Here is an 18,277-nt window from a genome sequence, read left to right on the forward strand (position 1 = left end):
GCACCTACTACACTCTCGGAGTGGTTGGCGTTAGGAAGGGCATCCAGCTGTAGAAACTCTGCCAAATCAGATTGGAGCCTGGTGTAGCCATCTGGTTCACCAGTCCTCAGTCAAATCGTCCAACTCATGCTAGCATGGAAAGCGGACGTTAAACGATGATGATGATGATGATGACATGTTTCAGTCATTTGATTGCAGCCAAGCTGGAGCACATGCGTTTCCAATTAATCTTTTACTCATCATAAATAATATCAATTCTGTTATTGTATTACATTAATTTAGTTGTTTTTAACACCAGATCTAAATGAAATACACAGAAATATGAGTGTAAACTTCATATTTGTCTTGAACTGTCAAATCAGAACTGACTTCTAATGTATTCTTGGGATACCATATTAGTGGTCTGGCACTGTCTTCTTCTGGAGTTTAAATCTGTCTCAAAAGAAGGATTGGGCTATCTTTTGAGACTCAAGTGTTCTGACCAAAGACAGGACATAAACAATTGTCAATTAGGTTGAGTTAGATCACGTTGTATAAAGTTTTGTGGATGTAAAAATATGCCCATATCTTCAGATATTCTGAATGTCTGAGGCACATACATCCATACAGAGATCATAAACTGCCTTAAAAGCATTGAGGCTGTTCCATTATACACTATTTCTGAATCTGTCCTTTCCATAGTATAGCTGATTATACTTTATCCTGGAACTCATTATAAAAACATAGGGAGAACGAAAGTATATGTGCGTGCACACACACACACACACACACACACACACAATCCAATTTTCATCATTTTCTATTTATTTTCTTTAACAAAAAAATAAACACGAGAACCAAAAGCCACAAACCATGCTGAAAAGGTACCATGCAATATCAACACATTCTTAAATGCCCAAATGAACAAATAATAATTAGAAAAATTAGGAAAAAAGACATGCTCAAAATGGGTTATAAAAAGGGGGAAAAATTGAGCTGGTTTACATTGTACTAAATTCATTTTGATCCATCATTATTATGAATAACCTTTGTAGTATGTTAATTTTCTGCTAAATAATTATATCAAGTTTTTATTTATTTGTTTTTTGTAGTTGTTGAGTATTTTCAAAATAATTTTTATGACTTTTGATCTTAATGAAACTCAATGGCTTACTTTCCTTAATAGTTTATAGAACCTAAAGGTTAAACGACTATTCAGGGATTTAGATTTAAGATAGTTACAAAATCTCAAAATTTGGCCATGCTTGTATGAATATTATTAGCTGCTCATAATATTAAAAACCTACTTTTATTTATGTATTTGTTTAATAAGTGTCTTTGGTATATCATAATCTTTTTGATACCGATCTGCCTGAAACTATCCCTGGTTCAATGATACAAATTCCTATTTTAAAGTGGTCTAAATTAAAACTTTCTGTGAAAAATTCATGATAATTTTTGTTCTAAACACCAGTTTAATAATGAAAAAGTTATTTTACTATATTCTTCATTATTTTCAAGATGAATTGAAGTAAAGGCAACATATTTATTTTGTCACTGTTTTAGAAATATGGCAAGAAAAAACTTAAGTGTATAATTTTTTTTTGACAGAGAAATCAAAGTATCTGAAAATTTCTAAAAACCCAATCATATTGTTTCTGCTAACTTTTTAGAATAGATAAGAATGGTTGCAGGTTCAGATACAATGTTGGTAATGTAGTTACGTCCCAGAACAAAATATTTTACTCAAGTTGATAACTCAGCTGTCACAAACACACAACAGTTTGATTTGATCGTAGAATAATTAGTCATACAGAAAACAAGTTGTAAAGTCATTCTTCACTTGTAGATTCTTTCAACTAGTGGGGAAAACAAGAGTAAATTATATCATCACCATCATAGTTTTAACATCTACTTTCCTATGCTTGCATGGATTAGACAGGATTTGTTGAAGCAGATTTTCCATAGCTGGATGCCCTTCCTGTCATCAACCTTCACTTGTTTCCAAGCAAAGTAATTTTTTCCTCGTGACTGAACATGTTTTCACAGAAGTTTAGAAACAAATGACATGTTATGTAACAATAAAACTTGTTTACAACTATTGTATAATGTCAAGATAAGGTGACACTAATACACACACACACACACACAAACTGGTTTCTTTCAGTTTCCATCGACCAAATCCACTCAGAAGGTTCTGATCCACCCAGGCCTATAGTAGAAGACACTTGCCCAAGATACTATGCAGTGAGACTGAACCTGAAACCATGATGTTGGTAAGCAAATGTCTTAACCACACACCATGCCTGCACCTAAACATGCATACATACATACATATACATATATGTGTATAGGTATGGTTGGATGCACTCAATACATGACAATCAAACTACCTAGGTATTGGCTCTAATGTTAATCTTGTTGAATTCCCACTGTTACTTGTACAAACAGGTTGTCTGTATCTGAGAGTAGTCTGTGATGTGTTACCAAATACTGAAACATATGTAACAATTAGAATAAAAGAGTACCAAGTTGTGCCTATATATATATATATATATATATATATAGATAGATAAGTAACTTAAGACTGTGTTAAAAATGTAACACCTTAAGTATCCTGGATTAAAAACTAATAGTTTGAAAGTTATTTTAGACTGGATAATGATAAATTGTCGTCATTTAACGTCCGCTTTCCATGATAGCATGGGTTGGATGATTTGACTGAGGACTGGTGGATCAGGAGGCGACACCAGGCTCCAATCTGATTTGGCAGAGTTTCTACAGCTGGATGCCCTTCTTAACGTCAACCACTCCGAGAGTGTAATGGGTGTTTTACGTGCCACCGGCACGAGGGCCAGTCAGGTGGTACTGGCAACGGCCATGCTCGAAATGGTGTATTTTATGTGCCACCTGCACAGGAGCCAGTTCATCGGCACTGGCAACGATCTCGCTTGAATGTCTTTTCACGTGCCAAAAAAAAAGACATTCAAGCGAGATCGTTGCCAGTGCCGATGGACTGAATTGTACTAGAATTATAGAGTTACTATAACAAAATATTATTGCTAAAATGATCTGTGCTGAGTATGGCCCTCATGACATTAATGATACATGTGAAGGCTACAATTTATTGCATACTGGGAAGCTTAAGGCTACAAATGTTCCCTGGATCATCTCAAGCTATGTATGATGAGTGCAAACCTACCTGCATCTTTCTGGTCGGCTTAAAATTATCTGTTGCAGTAAATCCATCAACCAATATGACCTAACTTATAGAAAAACTGTGATGTGAACAGGAGGATGAAAGATACCAGATATGAAGCCATACGTTAGCAGGCACTGAAATATTCTCACAGTTTGTTCCAAAGTTATTAGGGCTAACAGAGTCCCAGTTCTCTCTTGAACAACTCATCTGAAATTCCTTAAGGCCACATGCCAAATTCTTTGCTAAACACATTCTTAACCCTAATCTTGTTGATGGTATCTCTGTACAGGTCTTATATGGTTCCCACAAGCCATTCATCATTACGTAGTCATTCTAAAGATCAGCAGACAACAGAGCATAGCACTTTGATTTTAGGTCAATGAATAGTAGACACAGTAGCTTATTCTCAGTTAAAAGCTTCTCTTGTAGTTGTCTCACTATGAATATGACAGTGGTGGTATTGTGTTTTGAACCGCATCACATCTAAGATAATTCTCTTCCTAGTCCATTGTTCTATATCTCTTTCAGTTAATTTCATAAATTGGTCCCTCAGTTTGAAGTTTCTGTCATCACTTCTTTCTAGATCATCTCTTTTGTTCTTGTTGCAGCTCATGGATGATGCTACAATGCCAGTCATAGAGTATGATAGCTTGCTACACACACACACATACAAACACACAAATATAATGCATAAATAAAATACAGAATGTGACAATGTACTCACTGAGAGATAATCAAATGGAGATTTTCTTTGAACTTGTTATATTCTGTTTCTTCAAAGGGCTACAAAATATCAAACATATGAGAGGTAAGGAGTGAAAGGTGGCTGTGTGCAGGATGGGAAAGGCAGCTGAAAGAACCTCTTGTTGGCTTTGGAGCAAGAGAGAGGAGTTAAGCTGGAAGCCAGGAGGAGATGAGGAGCATTGACTTGGCCACCTCTGCTGACCCACCAACAGGAGGGTGTTACAGTTCAGGGTTGAAACTCCCGATGAATGTTGGACACTATTTGATGATATCAGTTCCTCCTGACCAAGACTCCATTCACTTTGGTGAATGGAAAAAGCACCTCCTTATAGATGTTATTAACACATGATATATACAAGATGACAAGCCAATTGGAAAGTCTTTGTGCAGTCACATGATCTGCTAGAAATAGAAGGTAAAATCTCCATTAGATCACATACTACTGTCCTTAAAATAGGGAAAACAAAAAGATAGAATGATTACAGCTTGAAACTCTTTAATGACAGGTCTATTTGATTAAAGGTAAACTGGCACTAAAAAACAATATATAAGGCAGAACATTTCTAGAACTGCCTTAAATTTAGTAATTCTTTCATAAATCTCAAGGATCCAGGGAAGCAGTGCTCAACATAGGTTTTGGTAAGGTTAAGTGCATGTGGAATGAACTGGCTAGCAAAGTACAATAACTAGTCTAGCTCATACGACTTTCACAGAAAGGCCTGTTCCTCCATAGCTAGGTGAATCTGATGAACTGTGTTGCTTGATAGCGACTCACTCAGCAACATAATAAAATAACTTTAGGAAGCTATACAAACTCATGATCCATGAACCAGAAATTAAATTTCTTTTCCACAGTTATTTTGCTTGTACTCCTGTATTATTATCATGAAGCTTTTACTTCATTTTCCTTTTCCTTCATACACACAAATTCACATATTAATAAATACATACCCATACACACATGCATCAATCAGCATTATTATCATTGTCTTTACATTCTCTTCTCCAATATTTGTGTAGGATAGATAGAACTCAGTGAGGCAGATTCTCTACAGCCAGATAATCTTTCTTGTTGCTAAACCCTCACTTGTTTCTAACTAAAGTAATATTTTCCCTAGTCCCTCCACACACACACACACACAAAAATAAAATAAAATAGAATAAAATAAAAAATCTAAATTACATACCTGAGGTGTATGTCTGGCATTTTCATAGAGAAGAACAACATTGCGTATTAGTTCAAGGGATACTTTAGTGAGAATTCCCTTTGTATGTAAACGGTACAGGTATTGACGAACTGTTTCAGTGGGATGTCGTTCTCCATTATCAATGTCATGTTTTACAATCTCCTCTTCTGAAGATACATTTTATTAGTAAGATATTACATTAGTATATTATGTTTTGTTGTTGGTAAAACCTATTTTGAATTTTCGGTCATTAAGAGATCATTCAAAAGAGAAAGAAACAAACAGACAGAGATTTCTACATATTTACTCAACCAACTCAGTGTAGCAGCAATACATTCTTCAGTAAACTCCCTTCTAACTTGAGATAACATAAGCTCTAGCATATGCTTGTAGGATCTAGATCAGACATGGGTAAGTATTTCCTAGTATCAGGCTTTATAAGACATTTAAAAAGTTTTTTAAAAAAGAGCAAAAGGGAATAGTTCAAGTGGACCAATAGTATGAATAAGTTAAGGGGTGATATTCTGGCATTTCCATGTACCCCCAACCCTCATGGAATCATAAAGGATGCTGCCCATCCTGCTCTAGACCTGATCAAAGTCAATTTTTGAGAGAAAGAGTGTGTAGAATGTACTCCATTGATCAGCCCCGAAGAGATGAAAAGTCAAATTCACCAGGATTTGAACTCAGAGCAAAGAGCGGTGGAACTAATACCATCAGCATTATATCTGACATTCTAACAATTCTGCCAATTATGAACTTATGCAGAGAATGATCTATGCTAAAAACTTCTCAATTATTAAAATCTCTCTAATTAGTGGGAGAAAGACAACAACTATTTAGCGGCTCACTGTTAGTGACTCTCAAACAAAAAAGGGTACAATTCCAATAAATAAGAATTTTACGAAATCATTTTCAGGCAGGTTTCACTTGTACTGGACCTCATCACATAGAATATATATATATATGATCTACACAAACCTGAGCCTGACAGTATCAGGTGACAAGACTGTATGTATATGTGTGTATGAAAAAGAAAGAATTGTTTAGCAATGTAAAAAAAAAGGAAAAGAAAAACTAAGGGAAATAACTCTAACGAGCAAATGGTAAGAATGTAGATAATTGACATTTATAAGAGGTGATATTTCTCAATAACTGATATTTCCCTCTTGGATGGAATAACGAAATAGAAACCTAGCACCACTTGTATTTGTTATAGCAATTCAAAGAAAAAAGTAGATAAATTCAGGATGAATTTACATGATATGGGAAAAAAAAAATCTGATCTTTGTTAGCAGACAAAGGGGGACAGCTACAGACATGCTCCAGGGCTACTAGACCTCTTGAGTTATTTTCGTTAGCTTATTTTATTTTAATTTTTATTTTATTATGCAAACTTTCACTGGTCATAAATCTTTGTATTTTTCTATATGCAATAAGTTCTGAAGTTCTAAAACTTTCAAGGAATTCTTGAGATCTTGAAATTACCCTCCCTCACCTTTCGTTTGAGAGTTGCTAACAATTACCACTAGGCATTTATTTTCTTTCCCTAGCCGAGAAAGAAATTTCAATAAATTGAGAATTTTTTGTATAGATGTACTGTTCAGTATAGTTCAGGCTGCACCTCTGAAATAATGTTTTTAACAAACATTGTATACAGTTTAGAGCATACTGTACATTATGCTCAGTAAAATCATAGAAAATGAATTAGAGTTGGAGTCTGACGATAATGCGACAAAATTTTAGTAAAAATTTATTATGTTCAACAGAGATGAAGGTGTTAAATAAGTGGTATTGTCGGAGAAATAAACTTGCCTAATATGCAGAAAAGGAATAGGTAGGAATTCCATAAGCTGTACCCAGTGAACCACACATACATAAAAGGTATTATGAAATCATAGACAAGTTTACAGAGAAAGTAAGCTTTGTATATGGCAGATGCATTGGAGCAATATGCAGTCAGATCACGTTGAAAATAGATTCTTTTTAATGCTCAGATGGCACACTAGAAGTAGCTTCTGTTAACTAGGTGATGTAATTACCAGGGGACATGGTTGTTCAGAATGTATAGTAGCCATGGTACAAAGAGGTTGGGAAAAGTTCAGGGAGTTATTATATCATCTGGCAATAAAGGTCTTCTCCTGCAGAGTGAATGGCAGGCTGAAGGGCAGATTGTATGATACTTGTGCCAGAATTGCAATGCTGCATGATAGTAAGACATGGGCCTATAATATATAGAAACTTGTGAAGACTAGAAAGAAATGAAACTAGCATGCTCTGATAGATGTGTAGTGTTAGCATGTAAGAACGTCAGAGTACAAATGAGTTGAGGGAACAATTGAGTATAAGAGTAACCAGGCATAATGTACAAGACAGAAGGCTGTGCTGGTACGTGATTCATATGGACAATGAGTACTGCATAACAAAGTGCCAAGAAGTTCAAGGTAGTGGAACCAGTGGAAGAGAGAGCTAAGAAAAAACTTGAGATGAAGTGGAAAAGGCTGATTTGAAAATGCTGTATCTCAAAGAGGAGATGACAAAATATAGCACAGATTGGCAATACATGGTGCTGCAGAAGATTCAACCAGCCATAGCAAAACATTCCATTTATATACTGAAGGAAATTCATTAAAAAAATATGTTGATGTTAGGAAGAAACTCACCAAGAACTGAGAAACCATCACAAGCTTTCATGCGGAATTTTTGATTATTATTGCTGTCTGAAAGAAATATTTTAAAACTTGATATAAATAAAGCAAAAAATATAAATATATAATGATAAAAAAACAAAACAAAGGAAACATTTATAAAAATGCATCTAAAATCTCTTTTTTATTGCAAGTATACGAGAAAATGTTATAAATGATGAGTAAGAAATTTATATATTTCTTTAATCAGACCCGCTTGTTGGAAGCTTCTGTATGCTGATGACCTTGTTCTTATAGCAGAATCTGTGGAAGGTTTAGAAAAGAAATTCCAGATATGGTATCAGAATAGAATTGAAGAGCCTCAAAGTAAACTTAGGAAAGAAAACAGGACTGTTGCTGTCAGGAAAAAGAAAGTTCTTAGTAAGCGAAAAAGGAGTAGTAGAAACTCCATACAATATACCCAATGTAAATAATTGATGCATGAAAGTTGTAGGATCATAAACAGGCTAATAGCTAAGATAACCCTAATATGAGGCAGATGCACAGGAACATTAAGCATGAAGAGCACTCCAAAAATAGATTCTCTCAATAGCTCAGGAGGCTCTCTAGGAATAGTCAATAGTTTTTTTTTTTTGTTACTTAGGAGGCCTAACTACCAGTGGGATTGGGTGTTCTAAAAGTATAAATGAGCATTTGAAGAACAGGACAGAAAACATTCGGGGAGCTACCACCTCTACAGGTAACAAAGGACGCTCTCCCTCAGAGTGAAGGGCAGAGTGTATGATACTTGTGTGTGAAGCGTGGTGCGACAGTGTAGTGAGACCTGGGTCCTGAATGCAGAGGAGTTTTGAAGGCTAGAAATGAACGAGGTGAACATGTGTTGATGGATGATGATAATATCTATTTTTACATAGAGACAATCCTTGATAAAATGGAACACAATAATAAAATTTTCTGATTTCAAGATGGTTGGGAAATAAATGAACAAAAGTAAAGCTGGAGGATCTTGACATTTTAACAATACTAAATCAAATTATAATCTCTTCTCTACCAAAACTGTTTCACTGGAAGAAGAAGATAACTACATGCACTTAAAATGAAAAAGATTGTCCATGAGAAGACAATTGAGTTCTTTCTATTGGGTTGGCAACTAAGTTCCTGCTCTTTTTTTAAATGCATGGGTGGGAAGTGCTGCCGCACCCGCCATACTCTCCTGATTTTGCACCAACGGATTTCCACCTCTTTCGATCTCTTTCAAATGCTATGCCCGGAGTTTCGTTCAATACTGATGCAGAATTGAGAGCTTGGTTGGATCAATATATTGAGTCAAAATCGGGTGATTTCTACCAACGAGGTATAGAAAATCTTGTTGAACGTTGGGAAGAAGTTGTAAACAACAAGGGTGAATACATTATTGATTAATTAGTTGCTATTTTTCATTAAACCTTTAAAAAAATTTAAATTTCAAAAAATGGCAGGCACTTAGTTGCCAACCTAATAGAAATAAAGTCTTTAAAATGAAGCCACTATCATAATACAGTCCTATTTGTATAGCAGTATTTAAGCAAGGGAAGTAACTGTCTCAGATTCTTGAGCATTCAATTATCATTTTTCACTACTTCGATAAGTATGAGCCTGATGCTCCAGTGCACCACAACAAAACAATGTTCTTTTCATATGTACAGAGAAGGTACAGCTTACCAGCCCTGGTCAAACCGTCCAACCCATGCCAGCATGGACAACGAACGTTAAAAGATGATGACGATGGTGATGATGATAAACACACACACACAAAATTTCCAGTGAAATAATTCTAATGAACAATTCAAAATGTGATAGAAAAGATTTAAGTAAAATTCACAGGCAACACATACAAACTGGAATGTTTAGTGGCAGAGCAGAGATGGTATCTAAATTGTCTCATGGGATAAATATGGCTGAGTCATTAAGAAGCTCACTTCATAACCCAAGTGGTGAGGGCTCAAAACTTATGTGGTTTGGGTTCAATTCCACTTCAAAATACCTTGGGAAAGTGTCTTCTGTCATCATGTTGAGTTAACTAATTCCTCGTGAGCTGAATTTGGTAAATGGAAAATGTGTAGAAGCTTGATGTGTGTATGTGTGTATAATCATTTACTGTTTGGCTTCCATGCTGACATGGGTTGAATGATTCAACTGGATCCAATGAGTCTGGCAGGGTTTTCTACAGTTGGATGCCCTTGCTAATGCCAACCACTTTACAGAGTGTACTGGGTGTTTTTTATGTGACACCAGCACCAGTGAGGTTGTCAAGCAACTCACAAGAAAATGAAACCCCTACTCAGCTAAGTGAGGATGTAGTAGAGTAGGAGGTGGCATTATGTCAGGTGTTGCGAGGTTAAAGCATGGTGGAGGGATAAGAACAGGTATCCGACTGAAGAAAAGATACATGGCTACAACACATTATATAAGGGCAAGTGGGTAGATGTAAGTGAAAAGACAAAGAAGAGGGTGGTGATAAAGTATCAGAGATAGAGGAAGGTAGGTGGATAAGTGCGTGTGTGTGTGTGTGTGTGTGAGTGTATGTATTTATGGGGAAGTGTTTGTGTGTGATTCTTTCCTCAACATATATTGACAAAACTTGTGAAAAGAATATCAGTGTGAAAACCAGTAAAACTTGTAAGTTTTCTAACAATAAATCATCATTGACGTTTCGATAAACCAGTGTTGTTGCAGTATTTATCCTCTCCAAGTTGCACAGACACTCTCTTGTTACACTTGGCACTTTAAATGCCTTGAACCAGTGAGTAGCCCATTAGAAATGTGCAACCTCAGAGTGATATAAAATATAAAATAACATACTTTAAGATTTCAAGTAATATTGGTTTCAAATGTGAACAGATGGAATTTTAAGATAACATGTAAATGTTCAAATTAGCAGCTAATACATTCAGTTTACACCAAAGTCTGTTTAAATAAATCATCACCACCATCATTTAATATCTGACTTCCATTCTGGAATGGGTTGGATGGTTTGACAGAGTTGATGAGTCATAGAACTGTATCATGCACTGATGTCTTCTTTGGATGTTTCTGTAGCTGGATGCTCTTCTGAGCATCAACCACTATGCAGAGTGTACTGGGTGCTTTTTCCATGGCACCAGTACTAGTGATGGTCACCTAATAACTTGGAAAGCTAAGGTCCTAAGGTAGCCCCTATAACTGAGTGAGAACAAGAGAGAGTGTGCAATAATCCTAGGCAGAAAGATGAGAGAATGGACAGTAAAAAGGAAGATTGTGAGAGTATGACAGGGAACAGGAGAGAAGGAAGGGATTAGTGACAGGGTGGAAAAAAGGGAGAGGTGCAGTTGAAAAAGTGACAGACTGGGGGATGTCTAAAAGGGGGAGTCTAGGGCTACTCACCATTATAAGGGTTGAGTATGGACAGGTGTGATGATAAGGGGACATGTGACATGCAAAAAGGAAATGTAGTTTTTAGGAATATTCTCACTATTGCACCTCTGTCTCTGTGTCATGAGCATAAACCACTTTTAGTAGCATCTAAAATTGTGTTGACACTACATTATGCAGTCTCAACAGCATACAAAAAAAAATTAAAAGATGCTCTACCTTCTGACTGGCAACAATACAGTCGCTCATATGTCATAACTACTAACCCACAAACATGATGTTTCTTCTCTCTGTCACTTCTAATCTTCTGAACTAACAAACTGCATGCCATCTAAAATGAAGCCTATTTAATGTACCAGTCTCTTCTTATCATGTCTACTATCTATCACATTGAAAGCCTTGTAATACACACTTTGCCAAAAATTACCTCTTCAGGCATTCACCTTCAGAAATTCAAACTGAAGACCAACTGCCAATCTAAGACGGCTTATAAACATGTCATAGAAAATACTCTCTTTATCCAACTAAATAAAAAATAATAATAAGTATAAAAGGAAGTGTTGGCCAAGTAAACATACAGCAAGGAATTATTTTATCAAATGTCAGAGTAGTCCCGAAAGTCAATGATCTACTTTCATATCAAATAATCCAATTTACTTTGTGACAAATCCAAGTCAATCTTAGCAGAATTTAAACTTAGATGATCTATTTTAAAATTGTTTATAATCATTATTATTGCTGTCATCACTATTTTAACACACCTTGTTTTATGATGGCATGGGTTGACTGGGTTTGTTGTATGGCAAATTGCCATAAGTCTTAGTCCAGCTTGTACAATCAGAAGATATCTATCAACAATTGTTTATAATTAGATTAAGAAGTATAATCCTTTTATTCACTCTAATCCTTTCTCTGTATACATATGAAAAAGAAATTTTCCCTAGAAGTAAAGAAATTGCGACTGAATTTTTGTAACCTACATTCGGTTGGACTGTTTCATAAATGCACCTTCAACATGAGCATAATCATAAATTCATTTCAATTCTATAGAAAATTCTAAAAATTAAATAATTTAAATAAATTAGAATAAATTAGAAGTTTTTTACAGTCAGTCAGATCTCAAAGATCATCAACAGTTTTACTTTCTTTTATAAATTCCCATCCCAGATTTTTTGCATTTTCTTGAATGGCATAGCTCTGTAGTTAAGCAGTTTGCTTCCCAGCCACATGGTTTTGGGTTCAGTCCCACTGCATGGCACTTTGGGCAAGTGTCTTTTACTATAGTTCCAGGCCAACCAAAGCTTTGTGAGTGGATTTAGTAGATGGAAAGTGAAAGAAGCCCAGTGTGTGTGTGTGTGCATGTATGTTTATGTTTTCTTGTCTCAACATTACATGACTAGTTGTAAATGACTATCACTGTTAAAGAAGCAGTGTAGTTCACTTGCAATAATGTGTGGAAATATGTCTGGCCATGGGAAATGTTACCTCACATGGAAACAGGTGAGGGTTGACAACAAGAAGGGCATCCAGCCATAGAAAATCTGCCTCAATATACTGCATCCAATCCATGCAAGCATGGTAAAATGGATGTTAAGACAATGTAGCTGCATCACTTACAGACTGAATTTAGTCATAAAAAAAAAAATCCAAGCTGCCACCGTTGTTTTAAGTCCACTTTCCATACCAACATCAATTGGATGGATCACCATGGTCAAATTCAGCACATATTTGAGGGGTATACTCATCTTGATAGGTCAGTCAAACCCCCATCTTGCAAGCATTTCATTTTCAGCTTGATTTCAATGGCTGCATGCCCATTCTAACAACAACCACTTAGCAGGAGTTTATCAAGTGCTTTCTCATGGCACCAGCACTGGAGAAGTGTCATATCCTGAGCAAGACTAACACAAGCCCCTGTGTCTCTACTCAATTGCCAGTCTCGTTAGAGAGAGAGAGAGAGAGAGAGAGAGAAGCATAAATGAAAGAGGCATAAATGATAGTGACAGGAATCATATGTAATTGGAGAAGGACTAATAGGAGTACTCAGTATTCTGGACAAGGTATGCATATACAAGGCAATATGACTGAGATGACAGTTCCAATGATTACTCTTACCCACTTTTGTGCTATGTAAGTAGTCATGTAGTTGTTTTAAAGCAAGAAACCTGTTCTGGCTGTTTCTTTCAAACTTTAACCTTTGTCACCTGGTATAAACCACTTCCCTCTCTATTGTAGCCCTACTCAGTCAAAGGAGTTGTTAGTCTTGCAAGCTACAAGCTGATCTCACTAGTGCTGATGCTACAAAAATAGCAGCCATCAGACTCTGTAAAGTGGTTGGCGTTAGGAAGGGCACTGGACCACAGAAACCATGCCAAAGCAGATACTGGTACATGATGCAGTTCTCAGATCCAGCAGATACTGTAAAATCATCAAAATCATACCAGCATGGAAGATGAATGCTAAAAGATGATGATGAATGAAGAATTTGGTCAGATTAAGCGTATTACCTTTTCCATTTAGTGGTATATGAAACCTGATATTTGGAACATAACATAACAGAAAGATTTTCAATTATAATTATGATAGAAGGTTTTAACTTCAATACAATACTTTAAACAGGTGGTTTTGTACTAAAGAATCAGAGACAGTCTCGGTTGAGTTGACATCAAAAGAGCTAAAGGAATGTAAATAAATAAAAAACAAAACTGCTTTGAACTTACCAACTGAATCTGAACACATATCATTTTCAGTGTCATTTGAGGATTTTTGAAGCAATGTTGGTTCAAATTTTATATTTTTTACATGGTGAAGTCTTCGTTGGATTTCTTTCTGCAGACTCTGAAATCAAATTACATTGATGCATAAATATATAAAACTGACAGTGAGTAGTTCACGGTTTACTTAGAAACCACCACCAGGTATTAATATTAACACTTTAAATGTTATATTGCTACAGACACAGACACATACAAATAATATACAAGGTGCATTCAAAAAGTATCTAAATCTTTTTTTCCTTCCAAAACCAATATTACGTGGGCAAAATCCTTTGGGTGGGAGGTGATGCTATTCTTCCTGTGCATGTGTTAACATTTTCACACCTGTAGGCCACATCAGTTCCAGGCTGTTACACCTACAGTACAGACATGTAGTGCGCATTAGTCAGATTTTCATTTTCATGTAAAATAACCAAATACATCAAGCAGAGATATTGCATCAAGTTTTGCCAAAAAGCTTAGTGACACTTAAGCTCAAACTATCCAGAAGATCCAGCAGGACTTTGGCAATGATACCATGGGCAAAGCTCAGATCAACAGATCAAGGAGGAGTACAACTGCTTCAAACATGGCTGCATTTCACAAGCCGAAATGAGGAACTGATTTGAGAAGGTTTGGTGAATAGTCATGGAAGACTGTCATATAACAGTTGCTCATGAAGTGGGAATAAGCACAAGATCAGTACATTCCATTTTAAAAGAGGATATGTGCATGTAGAGAGAGTGTCAGCGAAATTTATCCCCCAAGGTGCTGGTGGAGCAGCAGAAGCAACTCTGCATGAAAACTGCTCAGGACATGTTGGACTGTGCAAACCACAACCTAGACTTCATAAAGACAATCATCACTGGTGATGAGACATGGGTTTATGGTCTCTGCTCAATGTGTTCAGTCATCTTGCATGAAAACAATAATCCAACAAGTATGCACTACACATCTATACTCTAGGCATAACATCCAGGTACTGACGTGGCTTCCAGAGTGAAAATTCTCATACTTGCATGGGAAGATTGGTGTCATCTCCCACCCAAAGGATTTTGCCCATGTGACATTAATTTTGGTGGGTAAAAATAAAGTCGAATCCTTTTTTTAATGTACCACATATACAGTACCTAATTTCATATATATACCGGCCCCACTCCCATAGACACATACACAGTGAACTGTCATCTGTGTGTGTGTGTGTGTCTGTATGTGGGCACCCAAAATGTTAATATGTGAGTGTATGTATATATGCTAGTAGCATTTGCTTGAATCTCTCTCTCTCTAAGTGTGTGTGTGTGTGTGAAAGAGAGACCGTAATATATCAAATATACACTTGTTAACTCTCTCCCTCTCTGTCACACTTTAACCATTCATCATCTGACACAAAATCACCTCCTCCAACGCCCCCTCCCCTCTCAAAGTTTCCTTGTCTTGCAAAGTTATTTGGTGACCCTGCAAGTGCTGATGCCACTTAAAAATCATCCAGTCCACACTGTAAAGCAGTTGGCATTCGGAAGGGCATCCAGCTGTAAAACCCATGCCAAAACTGACCTCGCCTATGCCTGTGCCACATAAAAAGCACTCAGCCCCCTCTGTGGGGTGGTTGGTGTCAAGAAGGGCATCCAGCTGTAAAACTGTGTCAAAACAGACACAGAAGTATGGTGCATGATTTTGCCTGGCCAGCTCCTGTTAAACCAGCCAACTCATGCCAACATGGAAGGAGGGCATTAAACAATGATGATGATGATGATGATGATGATGATACAGAGAGAAGTGTGAATGCATATGTCAGTAGCATTTGTCTCAATCTCTTTCTCTATTGCACACACACTTTTGCCATATCCTTTCCACAGTGTGATAGATTAGCATGACACTGACGTTACCATTTTAATATAATAGATAGTTTAAGGTGGTGAACTGGTGTGTGTGTTTGTGTGAGTGAGTTCCTATTTCCCTTGTGTTCATTCATTGGTTTGTAAACAATGATTTTCTGAAGGTGTCATTTGCATGTGGTCTAGGCTTCTGGACTTGTCTTGACATGTTGTATGATCTTTGTCAACAAAAGGCTTGCTCATATGGTGTCATTTCTTTCCAATTCTCTGCATAAAACATGTTTGGGATGTTTGCTAGACTAGGATCATTATTTGATAGACTAGATTATTAGCTCTCTTGGAAAGAAGTGAGGGTTGGCAACAAGAAGGGCACCTGGCTACAGAAAAACTTACTCTCACCTGACCCATGTAAGCATGGAAAAGTAGCCATTAAAACATTGACAATGAGTTTGGATTGCTCCATGGTCAATAAGAAATCTCACTGATCAAAGAAAATAAGAAATCTTTTGAAGTGGAAGAGAGAAGAGTTAGTTGTTAGCCCTGATCAAGCTGACCTATGCTCAAAGGAGTTATAACCAAGACCAGCCAATCTTTTTCTTGGGCGTAGTTTCACTCAGACAACAATATCCAAAGTGTTGTGGAATTTTTTATAGGGCGTGATATAAGTGGGATTTTTGCCATTTTTAGCAGGATGAGTGACCACTAGAAGCTTCAGAGATAAAAAGAGAATTGGTTGAATGAGATTATGTATCAAGTGGAGGAATTGATCTGACAATAATGAAGAACTTTGGAATTTGATGCAAAATCCAAAGCACAAACCTAGAGGATTCAGTAAAGGCAAAAAATGGTCAAATACCTCGACCTTGTCTCAGTCTGCCCCTTTCAATGGCAACAACTTACAATCATACAGCAGAATGATGTGAATGATCACATGCTAGATGCACATTTTTGTGACTACATTGATCCCCAACCTAGATCAAAGTTGGCTTGGAATGCACCACATGCACAATTAATGCATCTGTTATATCTTTGTTCAAAAGATACCATCCAAGCATGGTGTAAACAGTGAGATGTACAATCAGAAAAAACAGGTTCAATATAATCAAAATGGAACTTTACGATGAAAGTAAACAAACAAAGTTTGTTCTTTTTTAGAAGCGTTGAGATGTATTGTAAGAACAGAAATAAATTTATTTCTCAAACGCGTGATAATGCTATAAATAACATGATCAGGATAAATTATCCATTTATTGCAGGAAAATATGCTACTGGCCAGCCATGAGACTTGAACTCACATCTCTGTGATTACACGTCAAGTGTTTTACCATTAAACTAAACTGCCCAGCAACGAATTCTTCTGCAATTTTAGAACTTATAAATTTAGTTGAATTTAACGTTAGCGTCTTATGAAGCTAAATTTATAAGTTCTAAAATTGCAGAAGAATTCGTTGCTGGGCAGTTTAGCTTAATGGTAAAACACTTGACGCGTAATCACAGAGATGTGAGTTCGAGTCTCATGGCTGGCCAGTAGCGTATTTTTCTGCAATAAATGGATAATTTATCCTGATTACACTATTTATAGCATTATCACGCGTTTGAGCAAGAAATCAAAATGGAACTTGTATCAATATCTGGCCCTTGCAACATATACAACATCTACTGTTGGAATTGTGATTGGTTCATGATATTCATGTCAGACATCAATGATTGCTAAATGTGGTGTGCTTCTGTTTGCAAGGCTGTGGATTCATTAGTTAGAGCTAGCTCGACTCTTTCCAAGTGAACACCTATACCAGTACAAGTATGAACACATACGTTATAAATTTCAAACTCTGACATATGCATTGCTTTACTCAAGTTCCTTTAGTCTTAGCCAAACAAAGAATAGACCTTTTGTCTTACATCCTGGGTGAAAAAAATGAGTAGTTTAGTCCAGCAGACCAATCAGCTGTGAAGCACTATTTATCATTTGTGCTTTTCTTTGCCTTATCAGACAGTATATACAACTCTTTGGCATTAGCAACTTTCAAGAGTTGTTATCTGTATTAATAAGTATTGTGTGTGTGTGAAAAGAAACTATTGATAACATAATGTCTTTTGTTATGGTTTCTTTCTTCTATGTTATTGAAGAGTATTATTTACGATATATATATATATATATATATATATATATATATGCAACCTAAAAGTACAATAGATGATGATCATTATATATACACACACACACACACACGCACATATATATATGCCCCTGGACTGGCTCTTGTGCGGGTGGCACATAAAATGTACTATCCTGAGCGTGACCATTGCCAGTACCGCCTGACTGGCCTTGTAGGGTTTTCGAGCGAGATCGTTGCCAGTGCCCCTGGACTGGCTCTTGTGCGGGTGGCACATAAAAGACACCATTTCGAGCGTGGCCGTTTTTGTGCGGGTGACACGTAAAAGCACCCACTACACTCTCTGAGTGGTTGGCGTTAGGAAGGGCATCCAGCTGTAGAAACTCTGCCAAATTAGATTGGAGCCTGGTGTAGCCATC

General features: G+C 36.6%; 1 protein-coding gene across 2 annotated transcripts in view; it reads right to left on the reverse strand.

Moving 5' to 3' along the window:
• LOC106872113 (protein C1orf43 homolog) overlaps positions 1-18,277 on the reverse strand; it is a 33,044-nt gene that overhangs the window by 14,086 nt on the left and 681 nt on the right. For both annotated transcript variants that reach the window (XM_052967366.1, XM_052967367.1), the window contains exons 2-5: positions 13,871-13,988; positions 7,776-7,832; positions 5,113-5,279; positions 3,906-3,964 (exon numbers count right to left, since the gene is read on the reverse strand). In XM_052967366.1, coding sequence (XP_052823326.1) covers positions 3,906-3,964; positions 5,113-5,279; positions 7,776-7,832; positions 13,871-13,988 — 401 coding nt within the window. The remainder of the gene's footprint in view (positions 1-3,905; positions 3,965-5,112; positions 5,280-7,775; positions 7,833-13,870; positions 13,989-18,277) is intronic.

The sequence above is a fragment of the Octopus bimaculoides genome, chromosome 4 (assembly GCF_001194135.2).
Source record: "Octopus bimaculoides isolate UCB-OBI-ISO-001 chromosome 4, ASM119413v2, whole genome shotgun sequence".
In the NCBI taxonomy this organism is placed as follows: Eukaryota; Metazoa; Mollusca; class Cephalopoda; order Octopoda; family Octopodidae; genus Octopus; species Octopus bimaculoides.